The 24,453-nt window shown below is 60.3% G+C and overlaps 1 protein-coding gene across 1 annotated transcript in view; it reads left to right on the top strand.

Annotated features, from left to right (window-relative positions):
* The first annotated feature begins 9,902 nt into the window (after nucleotides 1-9,902).
* LOC120861799 (actin-binding LIM protein 2-like) overlaps nucleotides 9,903-24,453 on the top strand; it is a 31,531-nt gene continuing 16,980 nt past the window's right edge. Inside the window, exon 1 of the mRNA XM_040237626.1 lies at nucleotides 9,903-10,017. Within this exon, the coding sequence (XP_040093560.1) occupies nucleotides 9,993-10,017 (25 nt within the window). The 5' untranslated portion in view covers nucleotides 9,903-9,992. The remainder of the gene's footprint in view (nucleotides 10,018-24,453) is intronic.

Raw genomic sequence — 24,453 nt, 5'->3', positions numbered from 1 at the left:
GCCTCTGTCCCCAGCCCGCCAGAGCAGCAGGCGTCCTGCAGGCCCCTCATCCGGTCCTGCTCCTGGTCTCGTCCCCGCTGATACAGATGCTGTCCGGGTGGGTCTGAGCCCTTTCCAACCTGCCTCCCTCCAGAGGGGGCCCCGTGTCCCCCGGCTCAGAACCCTGGGAGCCCACGGGCACCTGTGCAGACCAGGGGTCCCACACCCTCTGGAGTCTAAATGCCTGAGTATCAGGGGAGGGGACCCCAAGCCACAGCTCCCAGGACCCAGGAAGCGTCTCTGTCCAGCGGGGCAGCCTCGCCTCCCTGGAGCCCAAGTGGGAACCCAGCCGTGCTGGGAAAAGCTGTAGCTGGACCCAAGGCCACAGCGCAGGACGCCGCCCGGTTAGCGAGGGATAAATTTAGCCACGCTGATGGAAAAGCATCCTGCGTCTTCCTTCCTCCGCTTCCCTTAGCCCCGAGGACGTGATTCACAGGGGCACAGCTGTACCTCGGTGCAGCCCACCCCGTGGTCTAGAGATGCAGAGATGCTGGTCTAGAGGGTGAGGGACCCCAGGCCACAAGGCAGACCTGGTGGGCTCAGTGGGTGAGGGACCCCTGACCCACAAAGCGGACCCGGTGGGCTCAGAGGGTGAGGGACCCCTGACTCACAAAGTGGACCTGGTGGGCTCAGTGGGTGAGAGACCCCAGTCCACAAAGCGGAGCCGGTGGGGTCAGTGGGTGAGGGACCCCTGACCCACAAAGTGGACCTGGTGGGCTCAGTGGGTGAGAGACCCCAGTCCACAAAGCGGAGCCGGTGGGCTCAGAGGGTGAGGGACCCCTGACCCACAAAGCGGACCCGGTGGGCTCAGAGGGTGAGGGACCCCAGTCCACAAAGTGGAGCCAGTGGGCTCAGAGGGTGAGGGACCCCTGACCCACAAAGCAGAACTGGTGGGCTCAGAGGGTGAGGGACCCCAGTCCACAAAGCGGAGCCGGTGGGCTCAGTGGGTGAGGGACCCCTGACCCACAAAGCGGACCCGGTGGGCTCAGAGGGTGAGGGACCCCAGTCCACAAAGCGGACCCGGTGGGCTCAGTGGGTAAAGCCCCCTCCTCCTCTGTCTCAGCCAGAGCACCCCCCCCACCCCAGCCTCCTACTGCTGGGAAGTTTTGCTGCCCTAGGCGCCGGGCTAATTAAACTGTGGCAAACTAAACACAACGTGAAGCTCGCCCTCCTAAGCGTTGTGAAGTGTGAGCTCTGTGGCATCTAAAACAGGCGCTTGTGTGGCCATCGCCGCCAGCACCTCCTGACCGCTTTTCCGCTTGTGGAACTGCAACTCTGACCCCACGACACGCCAGCCCCCACCCCCAGCCCCGCTCCTGGCGAGCACCGCTCTGCTTTCTGCCTCCAGGATTCCGCCTGCTGCAGGCGCCGCACGTCAGTGGGGCCCTGTGATACTTGTGCTCCTGTGACTGGCCTGTCTCGCTGAGCAGAGCGTCCTCGGGGCTCATCCGTGTGGTGGCCTGTGTCAGCTTCCTCCCCTTGAAGCTGAATAATGTTCCATCACACGAAGAGCCCACAGTTTGTCCTTCCATGTGACCGTGGACACCGGGGTGGCTCGCCCCTTCGGCTGTTGCGCGTGATGCTGTTATGATGACGGGTGTACAAATACACGCTTTGGGGTTTTACAGCAGCAGCTCTGGGGCAGCTGGCCCCATGGTCCTGCCCCAAACAGGCCAGGGTCAGGGTCCTGGACACGTGGGGCTACACTGGTCCCTCCCCCCTGTCCCGTAAAGTGTGCACTCCTCCCGTCCCCGGGTGTAGATGGGGAAACTGAGGCCAGCGGGGTGAAGGGACTTCCCGCCATGCCAGCATCTGGGCACGGTGCCAGGGCGCTGGGTGGGGGGTAGGTTTCCACATTCAGAACCCACGCCCTCACCTTTCCCGTGGAGCATCCGGTCGCCCACGGGCCTTTGTCCGTTCTCTCAGCTAGTGATTCATTCATCAGACACTGAGAGGGTCCACTCACCTCCCTGTCCTGGGCTGGGCCGTGCAAGATGCATCTAGGGTATAGGTCCCGCCGTTAGGAGCTCACAGGATGGAGACCGAATCACTCAGAGGCAAAGAACCGGTGACAGACTACCCACGCCTGCCACAGGTGCCGGCCATGGCGGAGTGTGTGTGTGCAAGCCACGCACTTGCCGACTCTGGCTGCAGGTGAGCGCCGGAGGGCGGAGGGGTCCCTGAGCCCAGAGCCAGGTGTTGTGAGCCCTGGGTCTGTCTCTGTCGCTGCAGTATTTTTCCAGGATCCAGTCATGGTCTATCCTGTTCCTGTGGGGGATTCTGCCTTCTTCATCAGTTTCTCTCCCAGATCTTTCTTTTGAAAAGTTTTAAGCATATGGAAAAGTTGTAGGTGGTTGTGGGGGCTCCGTGCAATGAATACCTTGCGATACTTTTTCATCTGGATGAATCAGCTGTGAACATGTTGCTGCATTTCGCTCGATCCGTTTGTCTATCACACGTGGCTTTGCACCTGTGTGCAGATAGACCTGTGAGTGGAAGTTATATGTCTACCCAGAAGTGGAATGGTAACTGAGAATGTCGTCTGTCTGACAAACCACTGTCCCCGGAGGCGGTCCAGGTCACACCTTTGCCCAAAGGACACGCGAGTCCCTTGTCCCCGTCCCGTCTCCGCCCAGCATGGGGCACTGTCCGTCTTCTCAGATTCGCGAGCGATGGGGAGAGGGCCCCCCTGCTTTCCCCTGCCCCCGGGCGCCGAGGGCGTTGCTCTGGCGTCGGCCGTTTGTGTCTCGGTGAGCCTGCTGCTCCCTCCTTCCGCTGGTTCTCTGCGGGGCTGCTTGTCTGTCTGTGTTGCCCCAGCAGGGGGATGGGCACGTGCCCTGTGCTCTATCCGGCCGGGATAAGGAATCACTCTCCTTCTGAGATCGGGCGGTGGGGCCCAGGAGCGGGGGGGCGGGTGTGTGTGTGTGTGTTGGGGAGAGGGGGCAGGGCAGGGGCGCGGGGGGCTGCGTCTAGGGGTGTTGCTGGGCGGGGAAGGCAGTGTGGGCTGAGGAGCGGCGTCTCTGAGTGGGGAGACGGAGACAAGATCGCCTCCGATCATCCTCACCGGCAATTTCCTTGCTTGCCAGGCTTGAGGGGTTGCCGAGATCCTCTCCCCGTCCTGTCCAGCAGGGTCCCCTTCAGGCCTCTGGGCAGCCTCCTCCTTATCTCGGGCGCCTTCCCACTTGCTGACTCCTCCGCTGGACCCGTCCACCTGCTCTTAAGTTTTCTCTTGGCCTTTGAAGTCAGCTTCAGCATCCTCTCCTCCTTTGAGAGAAGCCCCCTGACCCCCAAACCCTGCGGCAGCCGCTGGCTCTGTGCCTGCGTTTCCTCCCCGTTATACACTGATCGCAGGATGAGCCTGCACGTTTGTTTGCCTGCCTGACTGTGTTCGTCACCCTGCCAGCCTGCTAGCTCCTGGTGGGGGCCTCCAAGCGGACAGCCAACCCGCCTTCACTGACAGAACACCCTGCTCAGGGCATCCGCACCCCTGTGACGCAGACCAGACAGCTTCTGACTCGCTCAACCCTTGGGCGTCCGGGCTCGTCCGACTGCAGCCACCTCCTAGCTGCTACCGTGGGGGTCCCTGCTCTCTGTTGCCTTAGGGGACCTTGGACTTGCTGTCTCAGGGGCATACGTGTCATAGACAGTGGTGCGGATGCTGTGGGGGGTGGCGGGCCGAGGTGTGGCCCCTTTTGAGCTCAGCTCCGCCGACGTGGACGCGGGCGAGAAGAGTGGACTGAAAGGACGTGGTCCAGCCAGGCTGGCGTCTGGGACGCGGAGTTGGGTCTCGGTCCGGGAGGCCTCCTGAGCCCCCTGCCCCAGAGATGGTGCTCTGTGCTGGGGACCCGGAGTTCAGCCTGGCAGGGAGGAGGGATGGGGCAGAGTCTCAAGCAGGTGAGAAAGGGGGTGGGTGGGAGGAACCGAGAGAAGGGGCAGCCCGAGGAAGGATGGAGAAAGCCTAAGGGCAATGCCAACGTGTGGCATGCGCTACTCTGAGACCACAGACAGTGTTGGTGACGATGGGCAGGTCTGTATTCTGGGTTGAGTTGTGTCCCCAAGAGCGGTGCTGAAGTCCCGACTCTGGTCCCTGTGAATGTAACCTTATTTGGAAATAGGGTTGTTGCAGGTGTAGCTAGCTGAGATGAGGTCACACGGACTAGGGCATCCTGATGAGACGAGGAAGAGAGACACGGACGTGGAGACATAGGAGGAAGGCCCCGGGACCGCAGAGGCAGAGGCCGAAGGGCTGCCACTCCGCGCCAAGCATCGCCCGTGACCCCCGTCAGGAGCAGCGAGGAAGGGCTCTCCCCTGGGGGTTCCCGAGGGACCACGGCCCTGCTGACACCCTGATTCAGGACTTCCGGCCCCCAGACCGTGAGAGGATAGGGTTCTGATATTTAAGCCACTCAGTTTGTGGCCGTTTGTTCCAGCCAAACTCACACAGTTAGGAATTGGGACCGAGAGATGCTGCTCACCAAGTGCCCATTACGTGCCACGTGAGGCGCCTGGCACTTTCACGCATATCATCTTGTTCAGTCTTTCTGCAGCCCGATGGGCAGGCACCCCCATTATACAGACGGGACACTGAGGCTCAGAGAGGTGAAGCCGACGGGCCCAGGTCACACAGTGGCTGAGAGATGGAGCCGGCTGCAGACACAGGGCTGCCTGAGTTGCACAAGGGCAGTCAGCTGGGCGAGGGTGTTGGTGTACGATGCGTGGCCCTCTCGGAGGGCGGGGAGAGGGGGCCGAGGGAGGGTGGGCCGTGGTGAGGCATTCTCTTTTCCAACCGCGAGGCTCCCGGAGGACTTCCAGGTGGAGGTGTCCAGCACTCCGATGGCTCTGGGGGTTGAGTGCTCAGGAGGGGCCCGGCTGGGTCTTAAGGAATCCTCATCCAGGGCCTGTACGATGTCTCAGATCCCTTTAGAGATCATTTTTATGCCCCTGAGAAGGCACCAGTGTTTTCATTGCCTTAAACTCACCTGGAAAACCAGTACCCCCGTGTCATAGTTTTCAAGCCCTGATTTCCTTCGTTTCTCGTCTTTTTAAGCAGCGTTCGGCAATGAAGATATGAGGGGGCATGACTCGGGAAGGCTCAGGGATGGCTGGATGCAGAGTGGGGCTGTTAGGGGTGAAGAATTATTCTGGAATGTGGAACAAGGAGGGTGTGGGGAGGGGCCCAGTCAGGGGCTCGGGGACGCAAGTGGGGCCACCAAAGCCACCTGGCCACCCTCCCCTTTGCCTTTCTGGCTGGAGCCAGCCTGCTGGGACCGCAGGTGGAGGGCTGTGCACGGGGCAGGGTGGCCTGGGTCACGCCCTCACGTGTGGCGGTCCTTCCAGGCTCCTGCAGCCCCGCCCACCCTCTGAGGCCAGGAGGAGCGCGTTTCTCTCTTTTCTTTCAATCCCTGTCATTTTTGCCTGGTCGCCCCACTCTGGCAGGGGTACAGGCGTAGAAGTCAGGATAGAACTTTCTCCACTGCAGATGGCGACCCATTTGTGGGTGTGAAATCAGTTTAGTGGGTCACAGCAGCCTTTGTTATGTAAGAGGTTGAATTGAATAGAAAAAGAGCAGACCCAGTCTAGAAAAAGAAAGCAAAATAGCAGAGCACATCCCAAGTAATAGGGCGAAGTATTGTTTGGTGAAAAAAAAAAAATCTGTTATGTGTTCAGATATCGTATGAACTATTGCTGCTTAAAAACGCTCCCCAACCCCCAATATTTCACGTCCTCATCTTAGGACCTGAGAGTATTTGAAAACACGGGGGGTTTTGCAGATGGGATTAAGGTAAGGCTGCTGCACCGGGGAGCTCATCCTGGATTATCAGTGTGAGTCCTGAATGCATCACAGTGACTCAGAGGGGCAGAGGGAGGCTACCGCAGACTCACAGAGGAGAAGGGGCCGGGAGCAGCATGGCGGGCGGAGATGGGGTGATGCCACCGTGAGCCAAGGATGCCGGCTGCCACTCGGAGCCGGAAGAGGCGGGAAGGATCCTCCCCCCGGGCCCCGAGGGAGCCCTGCCCAGCAGACACCTGCGTTCCAACCCCGTGGTACCGAGTTTGGACTTCCGGCTTCCAGGACTGTTGTTTTGCCCGTTCGTGCTGGTCTCAAGAAGCTAGTATGCTGTGGGATGAACAACCCCGAAGCTCAGAGACTAAGTCGGCAATCGGTTATCCTGGCTTGGGGCCTGCGGGCTGGCCAGAGCTCAGCTGACCAGTCCGGGCTCCCAGGGGCTGGCCCTGTCCCCTCTCCACCTTCCTCCTGGGACTGTCGGGCTGGCCTGGGGGATGCGTTCTGTGCAGGAAGAGCAGAGGGAGCTGTGTGACGCCTGAACCCGCAGGCGGTCACTTCCACTTGCATGCGTGCGGCGACCAAGCCAGGCGTGGGAGCAGACACCAAGTCACGGGGCCGGAAGAGCCCTCTCCCCCCGACTGGGGACCCTGGGGAGCGGGCGGGAGCAGGGGGCCGGGCCGGCCCACCTGCAGGCTGCACCCTGTGTGCGTGGGGCCGCTGCTGGGTGGGCGCGTCTCTGTGCCCTGACGCTGGAACCGTGTGGAAGCTGCCCACCGGCGGCACAGAGCCCGGTGCCAAGTGCCCTGGACGCAGCTGCTCGTGGATTTTCAGGGCCCGGCTCTGCCTCTCTGCCACCCTCCCTGAGAATCAGTCTGGAAGGTTCCGGGTGGGGAAGGGACAACGTCCCACCTCACCCCTCACCCCGCATCCTTAGAGGGATAGATGGGGGCTCATCCTGCGGGGTCCGGGGCAGGGGAGAAGGGACTGCTCCCCTACAGCCCCAGCTGGTCGCCATCCCAGGAGGGGACGTGCTCATCCACCGTTAGCTTAGGCTCACCAGGGTCCTGGTCCTCTGCCTTGAGCACGCACGGGGACTTTGGAGAGGCCGTGGGGCAGGAATCTCCCACGATGAGGCTGGGCGGCCGCGGCCCGTCCTCCCCGTGGGTGCTCCCTCGTGTTGCCCCTCCTGCCCCTTGCCCCCAGAACAGACGCGGAAGAGGGGCAGGGCCCGGGCAGCCCCCCCCCACCACCCCAGTCCTGGGAAACCACCTGAGCCCGTAGGAGAGGAGGCCGTGGGTCCCCATACCCCTGGAACCCTGTGGGCAGGGCAGGTGTCCCCACAAGCTAAGGGCAGTCTCCCACGGCCCCGGCAGCCACTGCACTTGGTGTGTCATGGCATGGGGTTGTGGGGGGTGGGGGTGTGCTGGCCTCCATGGGGGCCTTGGTGCAGGCCAGGCAGGGTGGGCGGGGAAGGTGCCCGGAGCTGCCTAAGTCAGGCAGATACCTGGAGAGGCACGGAGCCCAGGGAAGACTTAGTGTGGTCAGCAAACACCAGATCAGGCCTGCTGGACCAGGCCAGGAGCGGATTTCTGCCCCAGGGGCCAAGGAGCCCCCCCCCCCGCCTACGGTTCCTGGGAGGCCCTTCTGGCAGTGTTGCGGCTGCTTGGGCCACGCACAGAGGTCTTGCCCCCCGAGCCCAGACGAACAGGAGGCATCAGGCCCAGGGGGATGACCCTGGTGAGGGAGGTGCCAGCCCTGGGGAGATGAGGCCGGAAGGCAAGACAGCTGGCCTCTGCTGGGTGCTCTCCCCAGGAAGCAGCGGGCTTGGTGTTCACGTCCAAGCCATCTTCGCAGGGATGCATGGGAGAGGGAGGCGGTCCTTCCGAGGGGGCCTTGAGCCACGCTGAGTCTGGGCCGGAGCGGCGCCTGCCCTGTGGATGGACGGTACCCGCGGCTCCTCCTACGATGATTCTCTTTCGAGTGCCTGGGCAGACCCCAGCCTCCCTCATTCTCAGGGTGAGACCGACCCAGGGTTTTTGACGGAATGTCTGTTGCCCCAGCCCCTGCCCGCCTTCCCATCCCAGCAGAGCCTCATGTAGCCGAGGGCGCTGTCCTGCCGGGAACATCAGCTCGCTGTCTCCCCTCTCCAGCCTCCGTCCCGGAGTCGAGCAGCTCGCCACCCCTTGGGCTCTGAGTCACCCCGAGTTCTCTCCACCGGGGTGTCCCCTTAAGCCCCGCCAGGAGCGCCCACCACCCCCTGTGATACCCCAGGTCAGGCACCAGTCACCGTATTGCCCCTCTTCTCCCATCTGACTCTCAGACTCAGAGCCTGCGAGTCTCTCTTGTCCACGAGAGCTGGCCCAGCCCCCCTGTCTCTGCCTCGGTGTCCTTACGGGGCAAGCAGGGACGTGTGACGGTCCCTGCCTCGGGCGCGGGGCTGGCTGGGGGCTCAGCGGGGGCTGCTGTCTTTGTTGCTGTCACCAATGCGGTGGTCATTTTGGCCCTGAACAGGGCATAGACCGCAAGGGATATAAGCTGCAGAACAGATGAGTGGAGAGAAGCTCTCCTCCTCTGTAAGCACACTAAGCTGTCATTCTCTCCCTGGGACACGTCATCCGTACCCACTGGCGGGACCCGGGGGCCTGGCGTGATGCTGCCTGCAGCTTACCACCCCCCGTCCACCGGGTGGAGAGGTTCAGACCAGTGCAATTAGTCGTGATACTGTTAGCCACTCAGTCGTGTCTGACTCTTTGCAATTCCACAGACTGTAGCCCGCCAGGCTCCTCCGTCCATGGGATTCTCCAGGCAAGAACACTGGAGTGGGTTGCCATGCCCTCTCCCCGGGGATCTTCCTGACCCAGGGATCCAACCTGGGTCTCCTGCATTGCAGGCGGATTCTTTACCGTGTGAGCCCCCAGGGAAGACCTAGTGTGATTAGCGAATGTCAGATCAGGCCGGGAGGTCCCCGCTGGTGGCCAGCACCCCCTCTGACTCTTCAGAGCCGAGCGGATGAGGTGTTTTCTGCTGGGTGCTGGTGGAGGGCCGACATGCCCCGCCCCCAGAGCCGCTGCAGCTGAGCACTGGGAAATTTGACCCATGCTCCAGGGCGTGGCCACCGAGCCTCCCCGCTGTGGGATCCTGGCCCCCGGCCACTAGGCCATCACGCGCGCGATTAACCAGGATAACGCCTGCAGGGTCTCAGGGGCCGTGTGCTGGGGGCCAGGCAGGCCTTCCTGCTTGTGTGGTTCGTGGCTCACAGGGTGTTTCTGCCCCTGAGAGCTTAACGCCAAGTGTCGCAGAGAGACACCCAGGAGTACAGGGGGACCAGGGGACCGGGCAATCAGGGTCTCTCACACTGCCTGTATGCCTAGGGGCCCCCCGAGTGTCCCAAGCCTGAGTCTCCTCCCCTCTGGCACACCGGGGCTTCGAGTGGGTTAAGTAGGTCGCCTCGACATTCATGTCCACCCGGAACCTTCGCGTGTGACCTTATTTGGAATAGGGTCTCTGCAGGGTAATCAGGGTAAGGATGGAGAGGAGGGCCTCCTGGAAGAGAGGGGACCCTAAATCCAGTGACTGGTGTCCTTGTATAAGAAACAGAGAAGGACACGCAGAGATGTACAGAGAAAAGCCAGCCCTGTGAGTTCGGGGGCCGAGATAGCAGTGATGTGGATGTTAGCCCAGGATGCCTGGAGCCCCCAGAAACTGGCGATGAAGGGAAGCACCCCACCACCACCCCAGAGCCTTTGGGGGTTTCTGGTCTGCAGACTGGGGGAGAGTCAATGTCTGCTGCAGAGGCCGCAGCTGTGGGGCTGGGTCCCCAGGACCCGGGCACAGGCTGGGAGGTGCTGGGTGGGGGGGCTTGTGGGCCAGCCACATGGGGCCGCAGACGGACCCAGCTCTCCCGGGACCCTCCCCCACTGCTTTGCAAAGCCGCTTTCCCGGACACCCGGGAACAGGTGTGTCTCTGGAGTGAGGTGCCAGTCTATTTCAGTGTTTTGGGCAGGGCTCAGCCCGGCCCTCTTCGGGCATGAGGGCGGCAGCTGCCTCGTGACCCTCTGGCGTGTCCCCCGAGGGCTGTGCTGGCCTCAGAGGCTCCAGCCCTCGGCCAGCTGCCGCCCGCCCGCGGCCTCACGGGTGCCGGCCGGGCTCGTGGAGATCACAGTCCATGGGGATGCCCGGAGGAGGGACAGGTAAGGCCCACAGTACCTTACCGCTCTTGACCATCGGCCCGGGAGGAAGGCTTCTGTTCTGACCAGAAGCCTCCATCCAGTCCCCCCAGGAAGCCCGGGGTCCAACCTGAGGGGAGGCAGCGTGAGCTCTGCCATGTATGAAGGCAGATGTGGCTGGAGCTGACGTGTGCCCACTTCGTGCCCGGCCTTGGCGACTCTCCTCTGGACTCTTGATGTGACCCATTTTACAGATGAGGAAGCTGAGGCTCAGGGAAGGGGAGGGTCTGGGCAGGTTCACCGCGGCGGGCGTTGCTGTCAGGCCCCTGTTTTGGGTTGAGCCTCTGTGCCTCCCCGCCCTGCCCTTTGCTTCTTTCCTAGTGGTTGTCAGTCTTCAACCAAGGGTGACTTTGCTCCCGGGGGAGGGTGGGGGGCATTTGGCCCTGCCTGGAGCCACTTCTGATGGTCTCAGCTTGGCGGAGGAGGGGGTGCCACAGGCCCCTGGGGGGTTGTTGAGACCAGGGACGCCGCTCACCACCCCGTGGCACACGGGGCGGGCCCATAGAAGCGTGGTCCAGCCCAGAGTGTTGGCTGGGCCCGAGGCTGGGAAACCGGCCTTAAGAGATATCGTCATGACTTCGGTCCTTCTGCTGTTGATGCGGAGAGCAGGGCCCATCAAGGTAGAAAGAAATGCTAAGGAGCTTCCAATCCGTTCCAACCCCATCTCGGACGAGGTGGCGTGTGGCGGGGATGGCAGATGATGGGAAGAAAGCTCTGGGGCAGGGGGAGGGGCTGGAGGAGGAGAAGGGGTGTGTTGGGGGGGCACAGGGGAGCGAGCCTGGACCCTGGAGCAGAGAGGTGGGGTGCAGCGGGGAGAGCCTCTGAGAGCCGAGGTGTGTGGGGCGGGGGGGCTCCGGCCAGTGTCAGGGCTCCGGCCAGTGTCCAGGCTCCATCCTGAAGCGCTCCCAGCTCGGTCCTTGGGGTGCCGTCCTGGCATGAGGTTCAGTGCCCAGCAGACCCTGCCTCAGCCAGATCCTCTGTCCCGGCTGTGGTGTCTGTCCAGAGGCGGGATCCGGGACCCCTCATCCGCGTGTCCCCGTCAGCATTCTGCAGGCTCAGGGCGGGTTATGCAGGAAGCCCCTGGGGTGCCGGGTGGGCGGCGGCAAAGGTTTGAAGCCGGACCTGCCTCTGGCCTGAGCCCACTGTGGGCCTGCTCTGGGCACTGTCTTGCTCCGGGGTTGGGGGTGGTGCTCCAGACCCCCTCTGTAAAATGAGGGTGTTTACAGTTCTTCCCTCCCATGGTGCTCTGAACCCCCGGTGCCCTGAACCCTCCTAGCAGACTCTCCATGTCTGACCCCCCAAATGTGTCGCTGTGGGTGCCCCTGCCTCCCCGGGCTGGCTGGACGCAGCCCCACGTGGAGGTCTCACTCCTGGCCTTAGCGCTCGGGCTGGCTGGGGGTCAGATAACATCCCCTGCCCTGCCCTGTGTACTGGATTGTTCTGAAAACAGCGGCGGATTCCAGGAGCTGAGCCACGTGACGATGTTCAGTTCTCAGATGGAATTTCCATGCCGGCGGCTGGGCGGGTCTCCCCACTCAGCTGAGAACTTGGTGTCCTTCACGCCCTGCTCTCAGCGGACGATGGGCAAAACAATCATGATATTAAAAACTGCACAAACCCAGTCTGTGCGATAAGCCCTGTTGTTCCCGACTCACAGACGAAGAAATGGCAACTTGTGATAAAAGTACCAGGGAGGGACATGTGACTCTGTTTATGTAAAATTATAATAAGAGCTAAAAGTTAAAGAACTGTAGAACGTTTAGAAGAAAATATTGTATCAGGATAAGGATTTTTGATCTTGGGGGTTTCTTAGAAATGACATTAAGTACACAAGCAGGAAGACGTAGATACATTGGATTTATTTCTTCAAAACGAAGCAGTCTTACGCTGCAAGGAGCATTAAGAAGCAGATGAGAACGCAGGTCACAGAACAGGAGACGGTATCTGCCAACCATGTATCAGAGGATGGGCTTGTGTCTAGAATATGTGTGTGCGTGCGTGCGTGCTAACTAGCTTCAGTCGTGTCCAGTTCTTTGCGGCCCTATGAACTGTAGCCCACCAGGCGCCTCTATCCGTGGGATTCTCTAGGCAACGATACTGGAGTGGGTAGCCATGCCCTCCTCCGGGGGTCTTCCCGACCCAGGGATCGAACTCACATTTCTTACATCTCCTGCCTTGGCAGGCAGGTTCTTTACACTAGTGGCACCCGGGACTCCCGTCTAGAATACATAAACTCTTACAACTCAATCAGAAAAAGCCAAGTTCAAGGAACAGAAGATCTGAACAGACATTTTCCCAAAGAATATATACAGATAGTGAACAAGCTCATGAAAAGGTGTTCAGCATCGGTGGCTATCAGGAGATGCAGACCCAAGCCACAGCGAGACACATCTCACGCCCATCAGAGCGAGTGCGCGCTCCGTCGCGTCTGACTCTGCGACCCCGTGGACGGTAGCCCACCAGGCTACCTCTGTCCAGGGGATTCTCCAGGCAAGAAGACTGGAGTGGGTTGCCATGCCCTCCTCCTTCAGTCCCTGCCATCTTCCCGACCCAGGAAGATGTGTCTCTCGCGGCTGCTGCATTGGCCGGTGGATTCTTCACCACGGCGCCACCTGGGAAGCCTGTCAGGGTGACGGTGATGAGAAGGGCCAGCGGTAACAGATACTGAGGAGGACGTGGAGAAGCTGCTGGCGGGACGGTGAAGTGAGGCAGCCACTTAGGGGGGCAGCCTGGCAGTTCCTCACACACAGAGTTACCGGGTGACCAGCAAGAAAGAGGGGCGTCCACACAAAAGGGCCTGTGCCGGAGTGCCCAGAGCAGAAGCTGTAACGGCCACAAGGTGGAAACCACCTCGGAGTCTGGTGGTATGTTCCTGTAGTGGACAATTATTTGGACAAAAAGAGTTGTGACACGCTGACCCCTGCTACAGCGTGGATGAAACTTGAAAGCCTTAACCTGAGTAAAGGAAGCCAGACACAATGTCCAGAGTAGGCAGATCCGTTACAGAGACGGAAAGGTCATTGGATGTAGGCAAATCCGTTACAGAGACGGAAAGGTCATTGGATGCGGGGGAAGGGGGATGGGGAGGGATGGTGATGGGTGAAAGTGAAAGTGAAGTCACTCAGTGGTGTCTGACTCTGTGACCCCATGGATTGCCGCCCGCCAGGCTTCTCCATCCATGGGTTTTTTTCAGGTAAGAGTACTGGAGTGGGTGGCCATTTCCTTCTCCAGGGGACCTTCCTGACCCAGGGATCAAACCCGGGTCTCCCTCATTGCAGGCAGAGGTTTTACTTTTCAGAGGGATGGAAATATTCTAAAGTTGATCGTGGTGGTGGGCGCACTTCTATGAACGTACAACCAGCTAGATCCCCAGTTCTAACGAGACACACACACAGGACACGCTTCCCCTACCATCACCCTCTTTGGACCGGCGGGTTAGGTGGAGAACACGCAAAAGGGCAGAAGGTTAAAGGAAGTGGGGAGGGCGGGGAAGCCAGAAGAAATGGAAAACCAGGCCGGTCACACAGAGACCTGGGCTCGAATCCCTCCCCTGCCGGTTACAAGCTGTGGGATTTCAGCCAGTTGCTGAGCCTTGGAGCCTCGGTTTCCCCGGCTGCTGCGGGAGATGATTGTGCGTCTCAAGCCAGTTGGCGTGCGGAGCCCACAGCCAGGCAGAAAGGAGAGTCATGGGTATTTCTGGGTGGCCGCTGGGGACAGAACCTGCCCTCGGAAGTCGCAGGCCAGCTGCTGTCCCTGCTACCCTCCCCCGGCCCTGGCAGCCCCTCCGAGGAAGGAGAGGAGACGAGCTCCTGCAGGACCACCCAGCGGATACTAGACCCCCCATCCCTCCCTGCTCCGTCCACAGACTCCCGCCAGGGGCCAGGCAGCACTGAAGCCGGTGGGCAGGGTGTCTGACTTGGGTGAGGATCGTCCAGCCCAGATTTTCAGACCCCAGCTGAGACCCCTTCATTAGCAACACAGATCACTAAGTAGGCTCTTAAGGTCCACCTTTTGTGGAGAAAACGTGAGGGTTGTAGGGCTGGCCTCCCCTGTGGGTCTGGAATCCCATGCACATCTGTGGACAGAGGGGCAGTGGCCCCGAGGAGCAGGTTGGAGGAATTTTAAATTGAACTTTGCTGTGGGTTTTGCATGCTTCGGTCATGGGAAGCTGCTTCGTGACTTGGGGGAGGAGGGTCTTTGTCTACCAGGCAAGCATCTGGGGGGCAAATATAGAGCCACGAGGCCGGGCACTGGAGGAGGGTCAGGCCGGGGTCTTCAGACTCCAAGAAAGGGCTGCTGGCCCCCAGGAGGACACAGAGAGCGTGGACTCCAGGCTCAAGTGAAGGAGGGCCCTTCCACCACAGGAGATGGGGCTGGGCTCCAATGGCAGGTGAAATAGATGCTTTTGACAAACGATGTGAGCTTGCAGCCCTCAGGTTGCTCAGAGTCCATGAAAATAGCTGTGGACAGGAAGGTTTGCCAAGCAGGGGCACCCCGGGAAGATGCCACACAGCGAGTTAGGTCCAAGGTGGACCCAACTCCCCCAGAGCTGGTCCCCTCCCTGCCCTCCACCCCTCAGCTGTCTGCTCTTGCCCCAACCCCACGCAGCGTGCCACAGAGGGGAGAGCAAGACCCAGAGAGACAGGGCTTCTAGTTCCAGCCTGGAAGCTGCTTCTGTCCTTGGAACCTGTTTGTCCATCTCAGAATGGTCAAGAGAGGATGTTCCCTGATGTACAGAATGAACAGGATAATTGGACCTTAAGTGATGGGTCGGCAGCAGGCCCTGGACAATGGACAGTGTCCTCCTGGGACAGGGGTCAGGAGGAGAGGCCGGGGAGGGGGTGTGTGTGGTGACCTCTCGGACGCCCGCGCCATCCTTGCTGGGTCCAAAGCCAAGGGCTCTTCTGGGCCACTGGGACTTGCTGAGGGTGAGCTGGGGGGCAGCTGGGTCCCCGCCAGGTGGGTGGTGTCTCCAGGCCAAGGCTGCAGCCCCATCTCCAGGGACCTGGGCAAGAGACGGGGTAGCTTCTGACTCAGCGGGCCCACATGCACAAGGGGCCTGTCGGCCAGTCTCCCAGCTGGCTGCACCCCCCAGCTCTGCCTGGAGCGTGAGGGTCCCTGGCAGGATTAGCACAGTCCTCACAGACCCTCAGGCTTCCCAGGTGGCCCAGTGGGCAAAGAATCCACCTCCAATGCAGGAGATACAGATAGATGTGAGTTCGATCCCTGGGTTGGGAAGATCCCCTGGAGGAGGGCATGGCAGCCCACTCCAGTATTCTCGCCTGGAGAATCCCACAGACCGAGGAGCCTGGCAGGCCACAGTCCATGGGGGTCGCAGAGAGTCAGACACAACTGAAGCGGCTGAGCACGCGTACAGCACGCACAGACCCGCCCAGCGGGAGCTGACAGCTGGGGCTTGGGTTCCTGCAGGCCTGGAATCCAGTCCCCGTGGTGCCGTGCGCCCACTCCCGGCTCTGTGACCCGGGTCACTGGTGGGAATCGCCCAGCGCCGTGTCTGGCCGATAGTCCAGGCCCAGGAGCTGAAAGCTGATGTTGTCACTCAGACTGTTAATTCTCACCCCTGCGGGGCGCGTTCTGTGCTCTGAGTCACCAAACGCATCCCGTTTCCCATCATATGTCAGAAATATTCCTGGGGCACCTGCTGTGTTCTGGGCCTGAGCCGTACACCGAAGACCCAGACGAGGTCCCTGGCTGTCCCAGTGGTGGCCGCCTGGCCCATGCGAGGTGAAATGAGGGACAAGCCGTGGCCCTGCCTGAGAGTCTTGGGACCCAAGCCCTGGCCCCGGCCTGGCCCCAGACCTGCCCTCTGCTTTCCCCTGTGATGGGGTGGGGGGTGGGCCCAGATGCCCACCTAAGCCCTGACCTTCCGGAATGCCACCCGTGAGATACTTACATGCCTTGCCGGTCAGGAAGGGCAGCTCTTCCGGCGATGAAATAACATCCGCCAGGGACGTGGGTGGCCAGGGCGCCTGGACCAGCTGCTCGAAGCTTCAGGAGTCTGTGAACTGCCAGAAGCTGGAGCCGAAGGTGGCTGGGCGCCCCCCGTGGGCAGCCTGAGCTTCTGGGGGTGGGGGTGCTCACTGCCATGTTCTCCCTGCTTCTGCCTCCGGAGGGAACCCCTCTACCAGCAGACACCACTCCTGCAAAGCCCCTACCACATGCCAGCCTGCAGAAGCCCGGCCTGGGGCAGCGTGACCGTCCTCCCATGCAGAGGAAGACAGACTCAGGGCAGCGGAGCGGCGAGTCCCCAGCCCTGCCTCCTGCGCCTGGAGGGTTGGTTTCCTGGGGCCACGGGAAGGAATCCCGCAGACATTTCTTCTCAGATGGCTCTGGAGGCCAGGGGCCTGAAATCACCCTGTCCCCGGCACGGGCTCCTTCTGAGGTCTGTGGGGACCCGGCCTTTCTTGGCCTGCCAATGGCTGTCTCCTCCCTGTGTCTCCACTCCTCGAACCTCTGTGCGTCTCTGCCCCAGTTTCCTGTTTATAAGGACACAGTCGTATTGGAGACAGACCAAGAGGCCTCACTGTAACTTGCGTGCCTCTCTTCAGGACCCAGTCACGATTTGAGGAGCTGAGGGCCAGGACTCCGACGTGAGGGGGATTCGGTTCCATCTGCCATGGATGGGTTCCCTTGTGTGGCCTCCCATTATCCTCACCGGCTGGGAATCCATGGAGGCTCCTCTTTCCAAGCACGGTGGGGTCGTCGCGTGGGTGGGGGTCATCATGTGGGCTGGGGGGCCGTCTCGTGGGTGGGGGGGTCATCGTGTGGGTGGAGGGTTGTCGTGTGGGCGGTGGGGTAGTCGTGTGGGCGGTGGGGTTGTCGTGTGGGTGGGGAGGTCACTGCGTGGGCTGAGGGGTCATTGCGTGGGCTGAGGAGTCATTGCGTGGGCTGAGGGGTCATCGTGTGTGTGTGGGGCGGTCCCTGCATGAAGCAGGAATCTGGGGTTTCTCCGCTTAAACTCTGCCTGAGTTCTGCGCCTGGTCACTGGGGCCAGGACAGCTGGCCTGTAGTCCTAACCTGGCATCTCCCTGGCTGAGCAGCTGGGCCCAGGCGCCTGGGGGATTTTGGTGTGCCATCTGCGTGGAAACTGGCTAGGGTAGCCCTGGTTCAATTTGGAGCAGGCAGAGCCCGTTTCTGGAACCAGACCTGGAAGGTGATGAACTCGTCCTAGGGCAGAGAAATCACACCAGTCCATCCTAAAGGAAATCAACCCTGAATATTCATTGGAAGGACTGATACTGAAGCTGAAACTCCAATACTTTGGCCACCTGATGCAAAGAGCTGACTCACTGGAAAAGAGCCTGATGCTGGGAAAGACTGAGGGCAGGAAGAGAAAGGGACAACAGAGGATGAGATGGTTGGATGGCATCACCGACTCAATGGACATGAGTTTGAATAAATTCTGAGAGTTGGTGATGGACAGGGAGGCCTGGCGTGCTGCAGTCCATGGGGTCGCAAAGAGTCGGACACGACTGAGCGACTGAACTGAGAGTATCAGGAGAGAGGCAGACCTGGGGTTGAACTCTAGCTCCACCCCTTCTGGCTGTGTGGCTTTGGGTTAATCATTGACCTTCCTGAGCTCAGTTTCTAGCTCTGCCAAATGCGTGTAATGATATCCACCTTGCCGGGTGGTTGTGACGACTCCAGTCAAGGTCACACCAGACTCTGGGCACTTCCTTTCCTGGGTCAAAAAGGCCAGCACCTGTGGGAGTTAGGCTGTGGAGGAGGTGACCTTACCGTCTCCGGAGCAGACCTCAGGCGGGGCAGGGGCAGGGGCCGGGGCCGGGGCAGGGGCAGGGGCAGGGGCAGGGGCAGGGGCAGGGGCAGGGGCAGGGGTGGGGGGCGGGGCTTCTACAGACGTGGGGCGGGGCAGGCGCAGGGGTGGGGGCGGGGATTGTACAGACGTGGGGCGGGGCTGCCTGGGCTGGAGGTTGGCGTGGCGTTCTGGTTCTCCATGGCTGCGTAACTAAACACCCCAAACCTTCACTGCATCAGATTGGTATTCTGTGATACTCACAGGTTCTGAGGAGCAGAGATTCAGAAAGGGCTCCGTGGGGATGTTGCATCTCTCTTCCACAGCATCTGTGGTTTCAGCTGGAAAGCAAGAAAGCCTGGGGTGACTCAAGCCCTGGGGACTGGCATTTCTGGAGGCGCCCTGACTTGCAAGTCTGGGGGATGTGCGGGGTGGTCTGGGCTTCCTCACACCCTGGCCGCCGGGTTCCCGGACTTGGCAACCTAGGAAGCTTGGCAGAGGTCTGCAGCACTGTGACTTGGGTCGGGGCAGCGGCAAAGGTCCACCCCGGTCCCGGGGAGGGTCTCAGACCTCGCCACTGAGCAGGAGGAGGGTCAAAGCCAAGTGCGGAGAGGAGCCTGCAGGTGGGACTGGTGTCCAGCCGTCTTTACGTGTCCAGTCAGACACGTGATCAGTTCTATCTGCAGACACTTGTGCTGAAGCCTCGGGTCCAGTCCTGAGACCCCAGGCGGAGCGGCGCTCGTCACTGGCCTCCAGGAGCTGCCATCTGGCCACAGGGCAGTTCCTGGGCTCAGCTGAGGACAGGGGGCTGCAGAGGGGTCACAGAGAGCACGCTTGTTGGGAATCTAAGAGGACACACAGTTTCACACGGCGGTGGCACCCGGCGGGTCCCTGCCATTCACTCATGAAATTACAGACACAGGCCTGGGGACAGGTCTCAGGATGAACATTCCTGTGCCCCGGGTCAGCATCAGTGCGGTGACCTTCCTGCAAGGGGTTTCCACGTCTGTTTCCACCTCCGTGCCCTTGGGTGTGAGCTCCTCAGGGTTAGGGTTAGGGTGGGGGACCGTGTCTTCCTTGGCCTTGTGCCAGCAGGAGCTCGGCAAGGAGCTGGTACCACCGTGGCTTCGCCGAGGACAGACGCATGATGTGTCTGCGGAGGCTTCAGGCCTGGCAGTGCAGAGACCCTTGCAGCCGGCTCACTGGGCTCAGGCTGCCCACAGCCTTGGCGAGACGGGCTGGATCAGAGAGCCGTGTCCTGGTTCCCGGTTTCATTCGAAGCCAGCCCTTAAGGAGGTTAAGACAGGGAGTGACTACAGGTGCTTTGCTTTGATTTACCAACATATAGCAGCAGGAGAGGCCCAGGCCTGTTCCTGAACCCGACGACCCATAAAGAGTATCCTGAGGGCAGGGGAGACAGACACGCTAAGGTCTTCTTGCTGTCAACTCCCTGTTTAGAAATCTGGTCTAAACCAGCCCCTGTGCTGGAGGCTGTGCTAGCTGCAGGATGCTGGTGGCCGCCAGGTGTGAGTGCCGTCGCCCAGCTGGGCCTGGCCGAGCGCCCCTTGCTCTGTCTGCACTGGTACCCGGCCCTGGGGAGTGGCACTTCCCAGACCCGGCCCCTGGCCCCGGAGGTGAGCGTGGTGACGTGTGCTTGCTGCTGCGCTGAAGGTGCCTGTGCAGCGTGCGCCACCTCCTCCCGGAAGCCCTCCCTGACTGCACACAGGTCCACCTCCCTGCAGCACCTGCCCACGGCCCCATAGCCTCCCTCGGTACTTCTGTGGTCACTGTCATGGTTAGAAAGAAAAGCCAGAGAGGGGAGGTGAGACTCGGCACCTGGGACCCGCTCTGGGTGCATCAGAGCCCCAGGAGGGGCTGTGAGACACGGTCGTATAAAGCTTACTCAATGTTAATAAAATGTGGAGACTCCACACCAGCTGTTGGCGTGATACAGAGAGCAACATGGAGAGGGCTACAAAACCCTCACGCTGAATGGAGCATGAGTTCCCCTCGGGTTCCCCAAGGATGCAGGGACTCCATGTCCCGTTAGCGAAGCGGATTGACCCCGAGAGCAAAGGCTGGAAAATAAGCTGAACAAGGGCTGTTGGTCCTTGGCCAAGCCAGCAGTGCCTGATCGGGGGTCCAGTGTTAGCCTGACCCTTTGGGCAGGGACAGGACCATATGTAGAGGCTTTGAAGGTGAGCGGATTGAGTGGAGATAAACAGTTGAAAAAGTCTCCGATGACTGCAGAACGGCGTGTGCTTTGCTGTCTGGAGCGGGAGGGGTGAGATGAGTCCCTGGAACAAGAGAGGCACCTGCCCCCCACCCCCACTCGCTGGGCCCTGCGTGTGCCCTCTCCTGCCACCTGCCACACCTGTGCCCGGCCAGTTTTCACACCCACCTTCCTGAATGCCCACCGGCTCCTCTGTTCCTGTTTGGTGAACAAGCCAGTGCATGACTGGGACTTGCAGAGCAGCAGGCGGCAAAGGGGATGCTGGTACTGGACACCTGAGCAGCAGGGACCCTGGCCGAGTCCCTAATCCAGCCACGTGGCTTTGGGAAAGTCCCCAAGCATCTCTGAACCTCTGTGTGTACTCGATCAGTGGTGTCCGACTCTGCACCCCTCATGGACTGTAACCCACCAGGCTCTTCTATCCTTGGATTCTCCACACCAGAATACTGGAGTGGGTAGCCATTCCCTTCTCCAGGGGGATCACCCCGACCAGGGATGGAACCCAGGTCTCCTACATTGCAGGTGGATTCTTTACTGTCTGAGCCACCAGGGAAGCCTCCATATCTTCACCTGTAAAATGGGGGTGACAGGCCATTTCCGTGGGGGTGTGTGTGGTATGGGTCACATGAGGGCCGGGACTAGGTCTGTTTTGCTCCTGTGGGACCTGGGCGCATAATAGGTCTCAGACGTTTGCTGGGTGGGTGCATGAACGGTGAACGGGGAGGAGAGCTTTGCTGGCTGGAGTCGGGAGTTGCTCACACTTGGCACCCTGCAGCCCTGCCGCCAGCATGGTGTCGCGGCGACCTGCGGTGGTTTCCACGGTTAGGGCGCCAAGCGGGGTCAGGGGAGGATGCTGGGAAGATGGAAGGCGGGAGGAGACGACAGAGGATGAGATGGTTGGATGGCACCACCGACTGGATGGACATGAGTTTGAGCAAGCTCTGGGAGTTGGTGATGGATGGGAGGCCTGACGTGCTGCAGTCCATGGGGTCGCAGAGAGTCGGACACGAGTGAGCGACTGAAGTGAACTGAACTGAAGGGTCGGGGTAGATGCTGTGAGGCAGGAGGAGGCCAGCCCGCCATGGTCCTGCACAAGCAAGGATCCCGCGGAGGGGAGGTAGTGGACACGTGTTCAGGTGGCATCTCAGCAGCTTCCACGTCCCATGATGGGAATGCATGGCATGTTTGCTCACGAGTCTTGAATGAAGCCAGGCTGGTGAATTTCTCTGAACAAAGTGGGAGATCGCCCCCCAGGCAGGTCTGTGCCAAGGGAGTGAAGCGGAGAACCAAACATTTGGTGGGTACACCAGCCGGAAGGGAAGTCTACAGGCCCCCTGATGCTCTTGCCCAGTGTCCTGGGGGACCCCCACTGCGGTGGACATGAGCTGAGAGGTTGACATCCACCTTGGCAGCAGCGCTTGTGGGGTTCAGCCGCCAGGACTGCTCCCCGCGTCGAGCTCCAGCAAGCTTCCGTGCTGGGTCTGGGTAGATCCCATTTGGATGGAAGACAAAGCCAGGACAGGCTGTTGATGAGACTTTGGGGTGAGCAAAGGTGTGGCCCCCAGCAGCTCCAGGTCCCCTTCCCCCTTCCTGAAGCCTCTGCCCTCCCCACCCCGAGTGACTGGTTTCCCCCTGAGGCCCTAGAGAACTAAGCCAGCAGCTGTTGGTCGGCAAAACCTGTCAGTCATCACCTCTGAGATCTCTCCACTTCACCTGATTCTGAACAGTGCCTCCTGAGACCAGGCTCCACATCACAGATGCAAGCGCTGAGCCTTCTCGGAGCTCAACCAGCCCTCAAGGTCACACAGCTGCCCCCTGCATGGTGGGCCCAAGCCCAGCCTTGCCAGCTGCAGCCCTGGCTTGGCTCCTCCTGGCCTCGGACCTGGTTGGTAGATCAGAACTGTACCCAGAGGGATCACAAGAGAGGGGTCACAGCGACCACCAGGTCAGACCCAGGAAGCCATGTGCCTCCACTTTGAACGCGAGTTTCGTGTTGATGTTACTGGTAATTGTTCTCTTATTCCCAGCAAGGCTTCCCTGTGCTGGGATTTCATTATCACGGGGGGGATTAAGTGGTCACAGCCCCGTGGGATTGATCCTTACCACTTGACTTCATGTTTTATGTTATTATCGCAGTTAGGGACTTGTTAAATCAAATGCTAGAGCCAATCTGGAAATTGTAGCGAAACGAACCTGCTGGGTTTGAGGTTAGGTCTGGAGTGTGGTGGTTCCCGCTCTCTTTCTCTCAATTTTTTAAAAATAGGCTTTATTTCTTAGAGCAGTTTCCAGTTTACAGGGAAGTTGAACAGCAAGCAGGGGCTTCCCATATACACTCTCCCTCAAATCCCGTCTCTCCTGGTAACATCTTGCGTGTTGCACTTGCTGTGACCTGTGTGTGCGCTGCATTTATTCTGATGGGTGAACTAGTTCTGATTCATTATTATTATATACAGCCCACAGTTTACGTCAGCTGTTGCTCTTGGTGGTGTGTGTTCTCTGGGTTTGGATGAACGTATAATAATATATCGGAGAAGGCGATGGCATCCCACTCCAGTAGTCTTGCCTGGAAAATCCCATGGACAGAGGAGCCTAGTAGGCTGCGGTCCATGGGGTCGCAAAGAGTCAGACACGACTGAGCAACTTCCCTTTCACTTTTCACGTTCATGCTTTGGAGAAGGAAATGGCAACCCACTCCAGTGTTCTTGCCTGGAGAATCCCAGGGACGGGGGAGCCTGGTGGGCTGCTGTCTTTGGGGTCACACAGAGTCGGACACGACTGAAGTGACTTAAAAATAATAATGATAATAATAATATATGGGCTTCCCTGTAGCTCAATTGGTAAAGAATCTGCCTGCAATGCAGGAGACTCCGGTTCGATTCCTGGGTCAGGAAGATCCCCTGGAGAAGGGCATGGCTACCCACTCCAGTATTCTGGCCTGGAGAATTTCATGCACTACAGTTCACGGGGTCACAGAGAGTCAGACACGAGTGAGCGCTGGAGGCCAGCAGAGCGTAGTGATGCGTGTCAAGCACTGTGAGATGGCACAGAACTGTTTCGCATGAAATCCCCTGAGCCCCGCCTGCTCATCCCTCCCCGCCCCCGGGCCCTGACGCCGGCTGCTCTTTCACTGTCTGCGTGGTCTTGCCTTTCTTGATGAAGTCGTGGGGTCAGTTGTGCAGCATGTAGCCTTTTCAGACCGGCTTCTGTGACTCAGTAACAAGTACCTGAGGCCCCTCCAGGCCTTTTCATGGCTTCATAGCTCATCCCAAGAGTTCTTTACGAGACGAGGTCTGGCCCGCACCGCCCCCTCCCCGTCTAAGGGCCCTGAGTCCTACCACGCAGGGGGTCCTGAGTCCCTCTTGTTGTGTCCGTGTGCCAGCTGGGCGCCTCCCCCGGCCTCTGGGCGGCAGGAGCCGTGCCCATGGGCCTCACTCTGCAGGCTTTGTGAGCACTGGTCCCCTTTGCAAAGCACCCGGCTGGTGCAACTGCATGAAGTCCGAGGACTGAGTCCACCTTGAGGGGTAAGAAGTCCCAAACCTCAGATCCTCAGGATCCTCAGGCTGGGACCCCAGGGACTAGCAGGCAGATGCGGGCTGGAGGGGACACCTGAGCAGGGGTACCCACGCCGACAGGCCCCCTCTGGGCAGTGTCTACCTCCTACCACCAGGGGGCAGCACCCTACTCTCACCCAGCCACCCAGAGCCCCCAGGCAGCAGGGCTGGTGCTCCCACAAAACGACCCCCTTAAAGCAGCTTTCACCCCAGGTCAAGTATATATATGTCTATTAACCAGGAAACTGGCCATGCCAGGCTGTGACTTCTTGCGAATGACAGCGGCTGTTGTGAAGCCAGGAGGAGAAGGGGACGACAGATGAGATGGCTGGATGGCGTCACCAACTCGATGGACATGAGTTTGAGTAAATTCTGGGAGTTGGTGATGGGCAGGGAGGCCTGGTGTGCTGCAGTCTGTGGGGTCACAAAGAGTCAGACGCGACTGAGTGACTGAACTGAACTGAGCTGTTGCGTATTGATCTCATGGTTTGCGGGACTCTGGGCTGCTTGCTATGCAAGCCTTTCTGCCTGAGGTCCTAGCCCCCCCCTGGGGCAGGTGCTGTGAGCAGAGGGCAGATGGACAAACACCTGGATGGCTGGGAGTTCCAGGTCACTGCCTGCTGGAGGTGAGGCTGGGCTGTACCCAGGTCTGACCCCGTCCCCGCACCCTGCCCCTGACGGTCACTGCCTGCTGGAGGTGAGGCTGGGCTGTACCCCGGGTCTTCCCCCCGTCCCCGCCCACCCCTGACGGTCACTGCCTGCTGGAGGTGAGGCTGGGCTGTACCCGGGTCTTCCCCCCGCACCCTGCCCCTGATGGTCACTGCCTGCTGGAGGTGAGGCTG

Source organism: Oryx dammah, unplaced genomic scaffold (assembly GCF_014754425.2).
Source record: "Oryx dammah isolate SB20612 unplaced genomic scaffold, SCBI_Odam_1.1 HiC_scaffold_3, whole genome shotgun sequence".
NCBI lineage: Eukaryota > Metazoa > Chordata > Mammalia > Artiodactyla > Bovidae > Oryx > Oryx dammah.
This window is presented reverse-complemented; position numbering and strand designations above follow the sequence as displayed.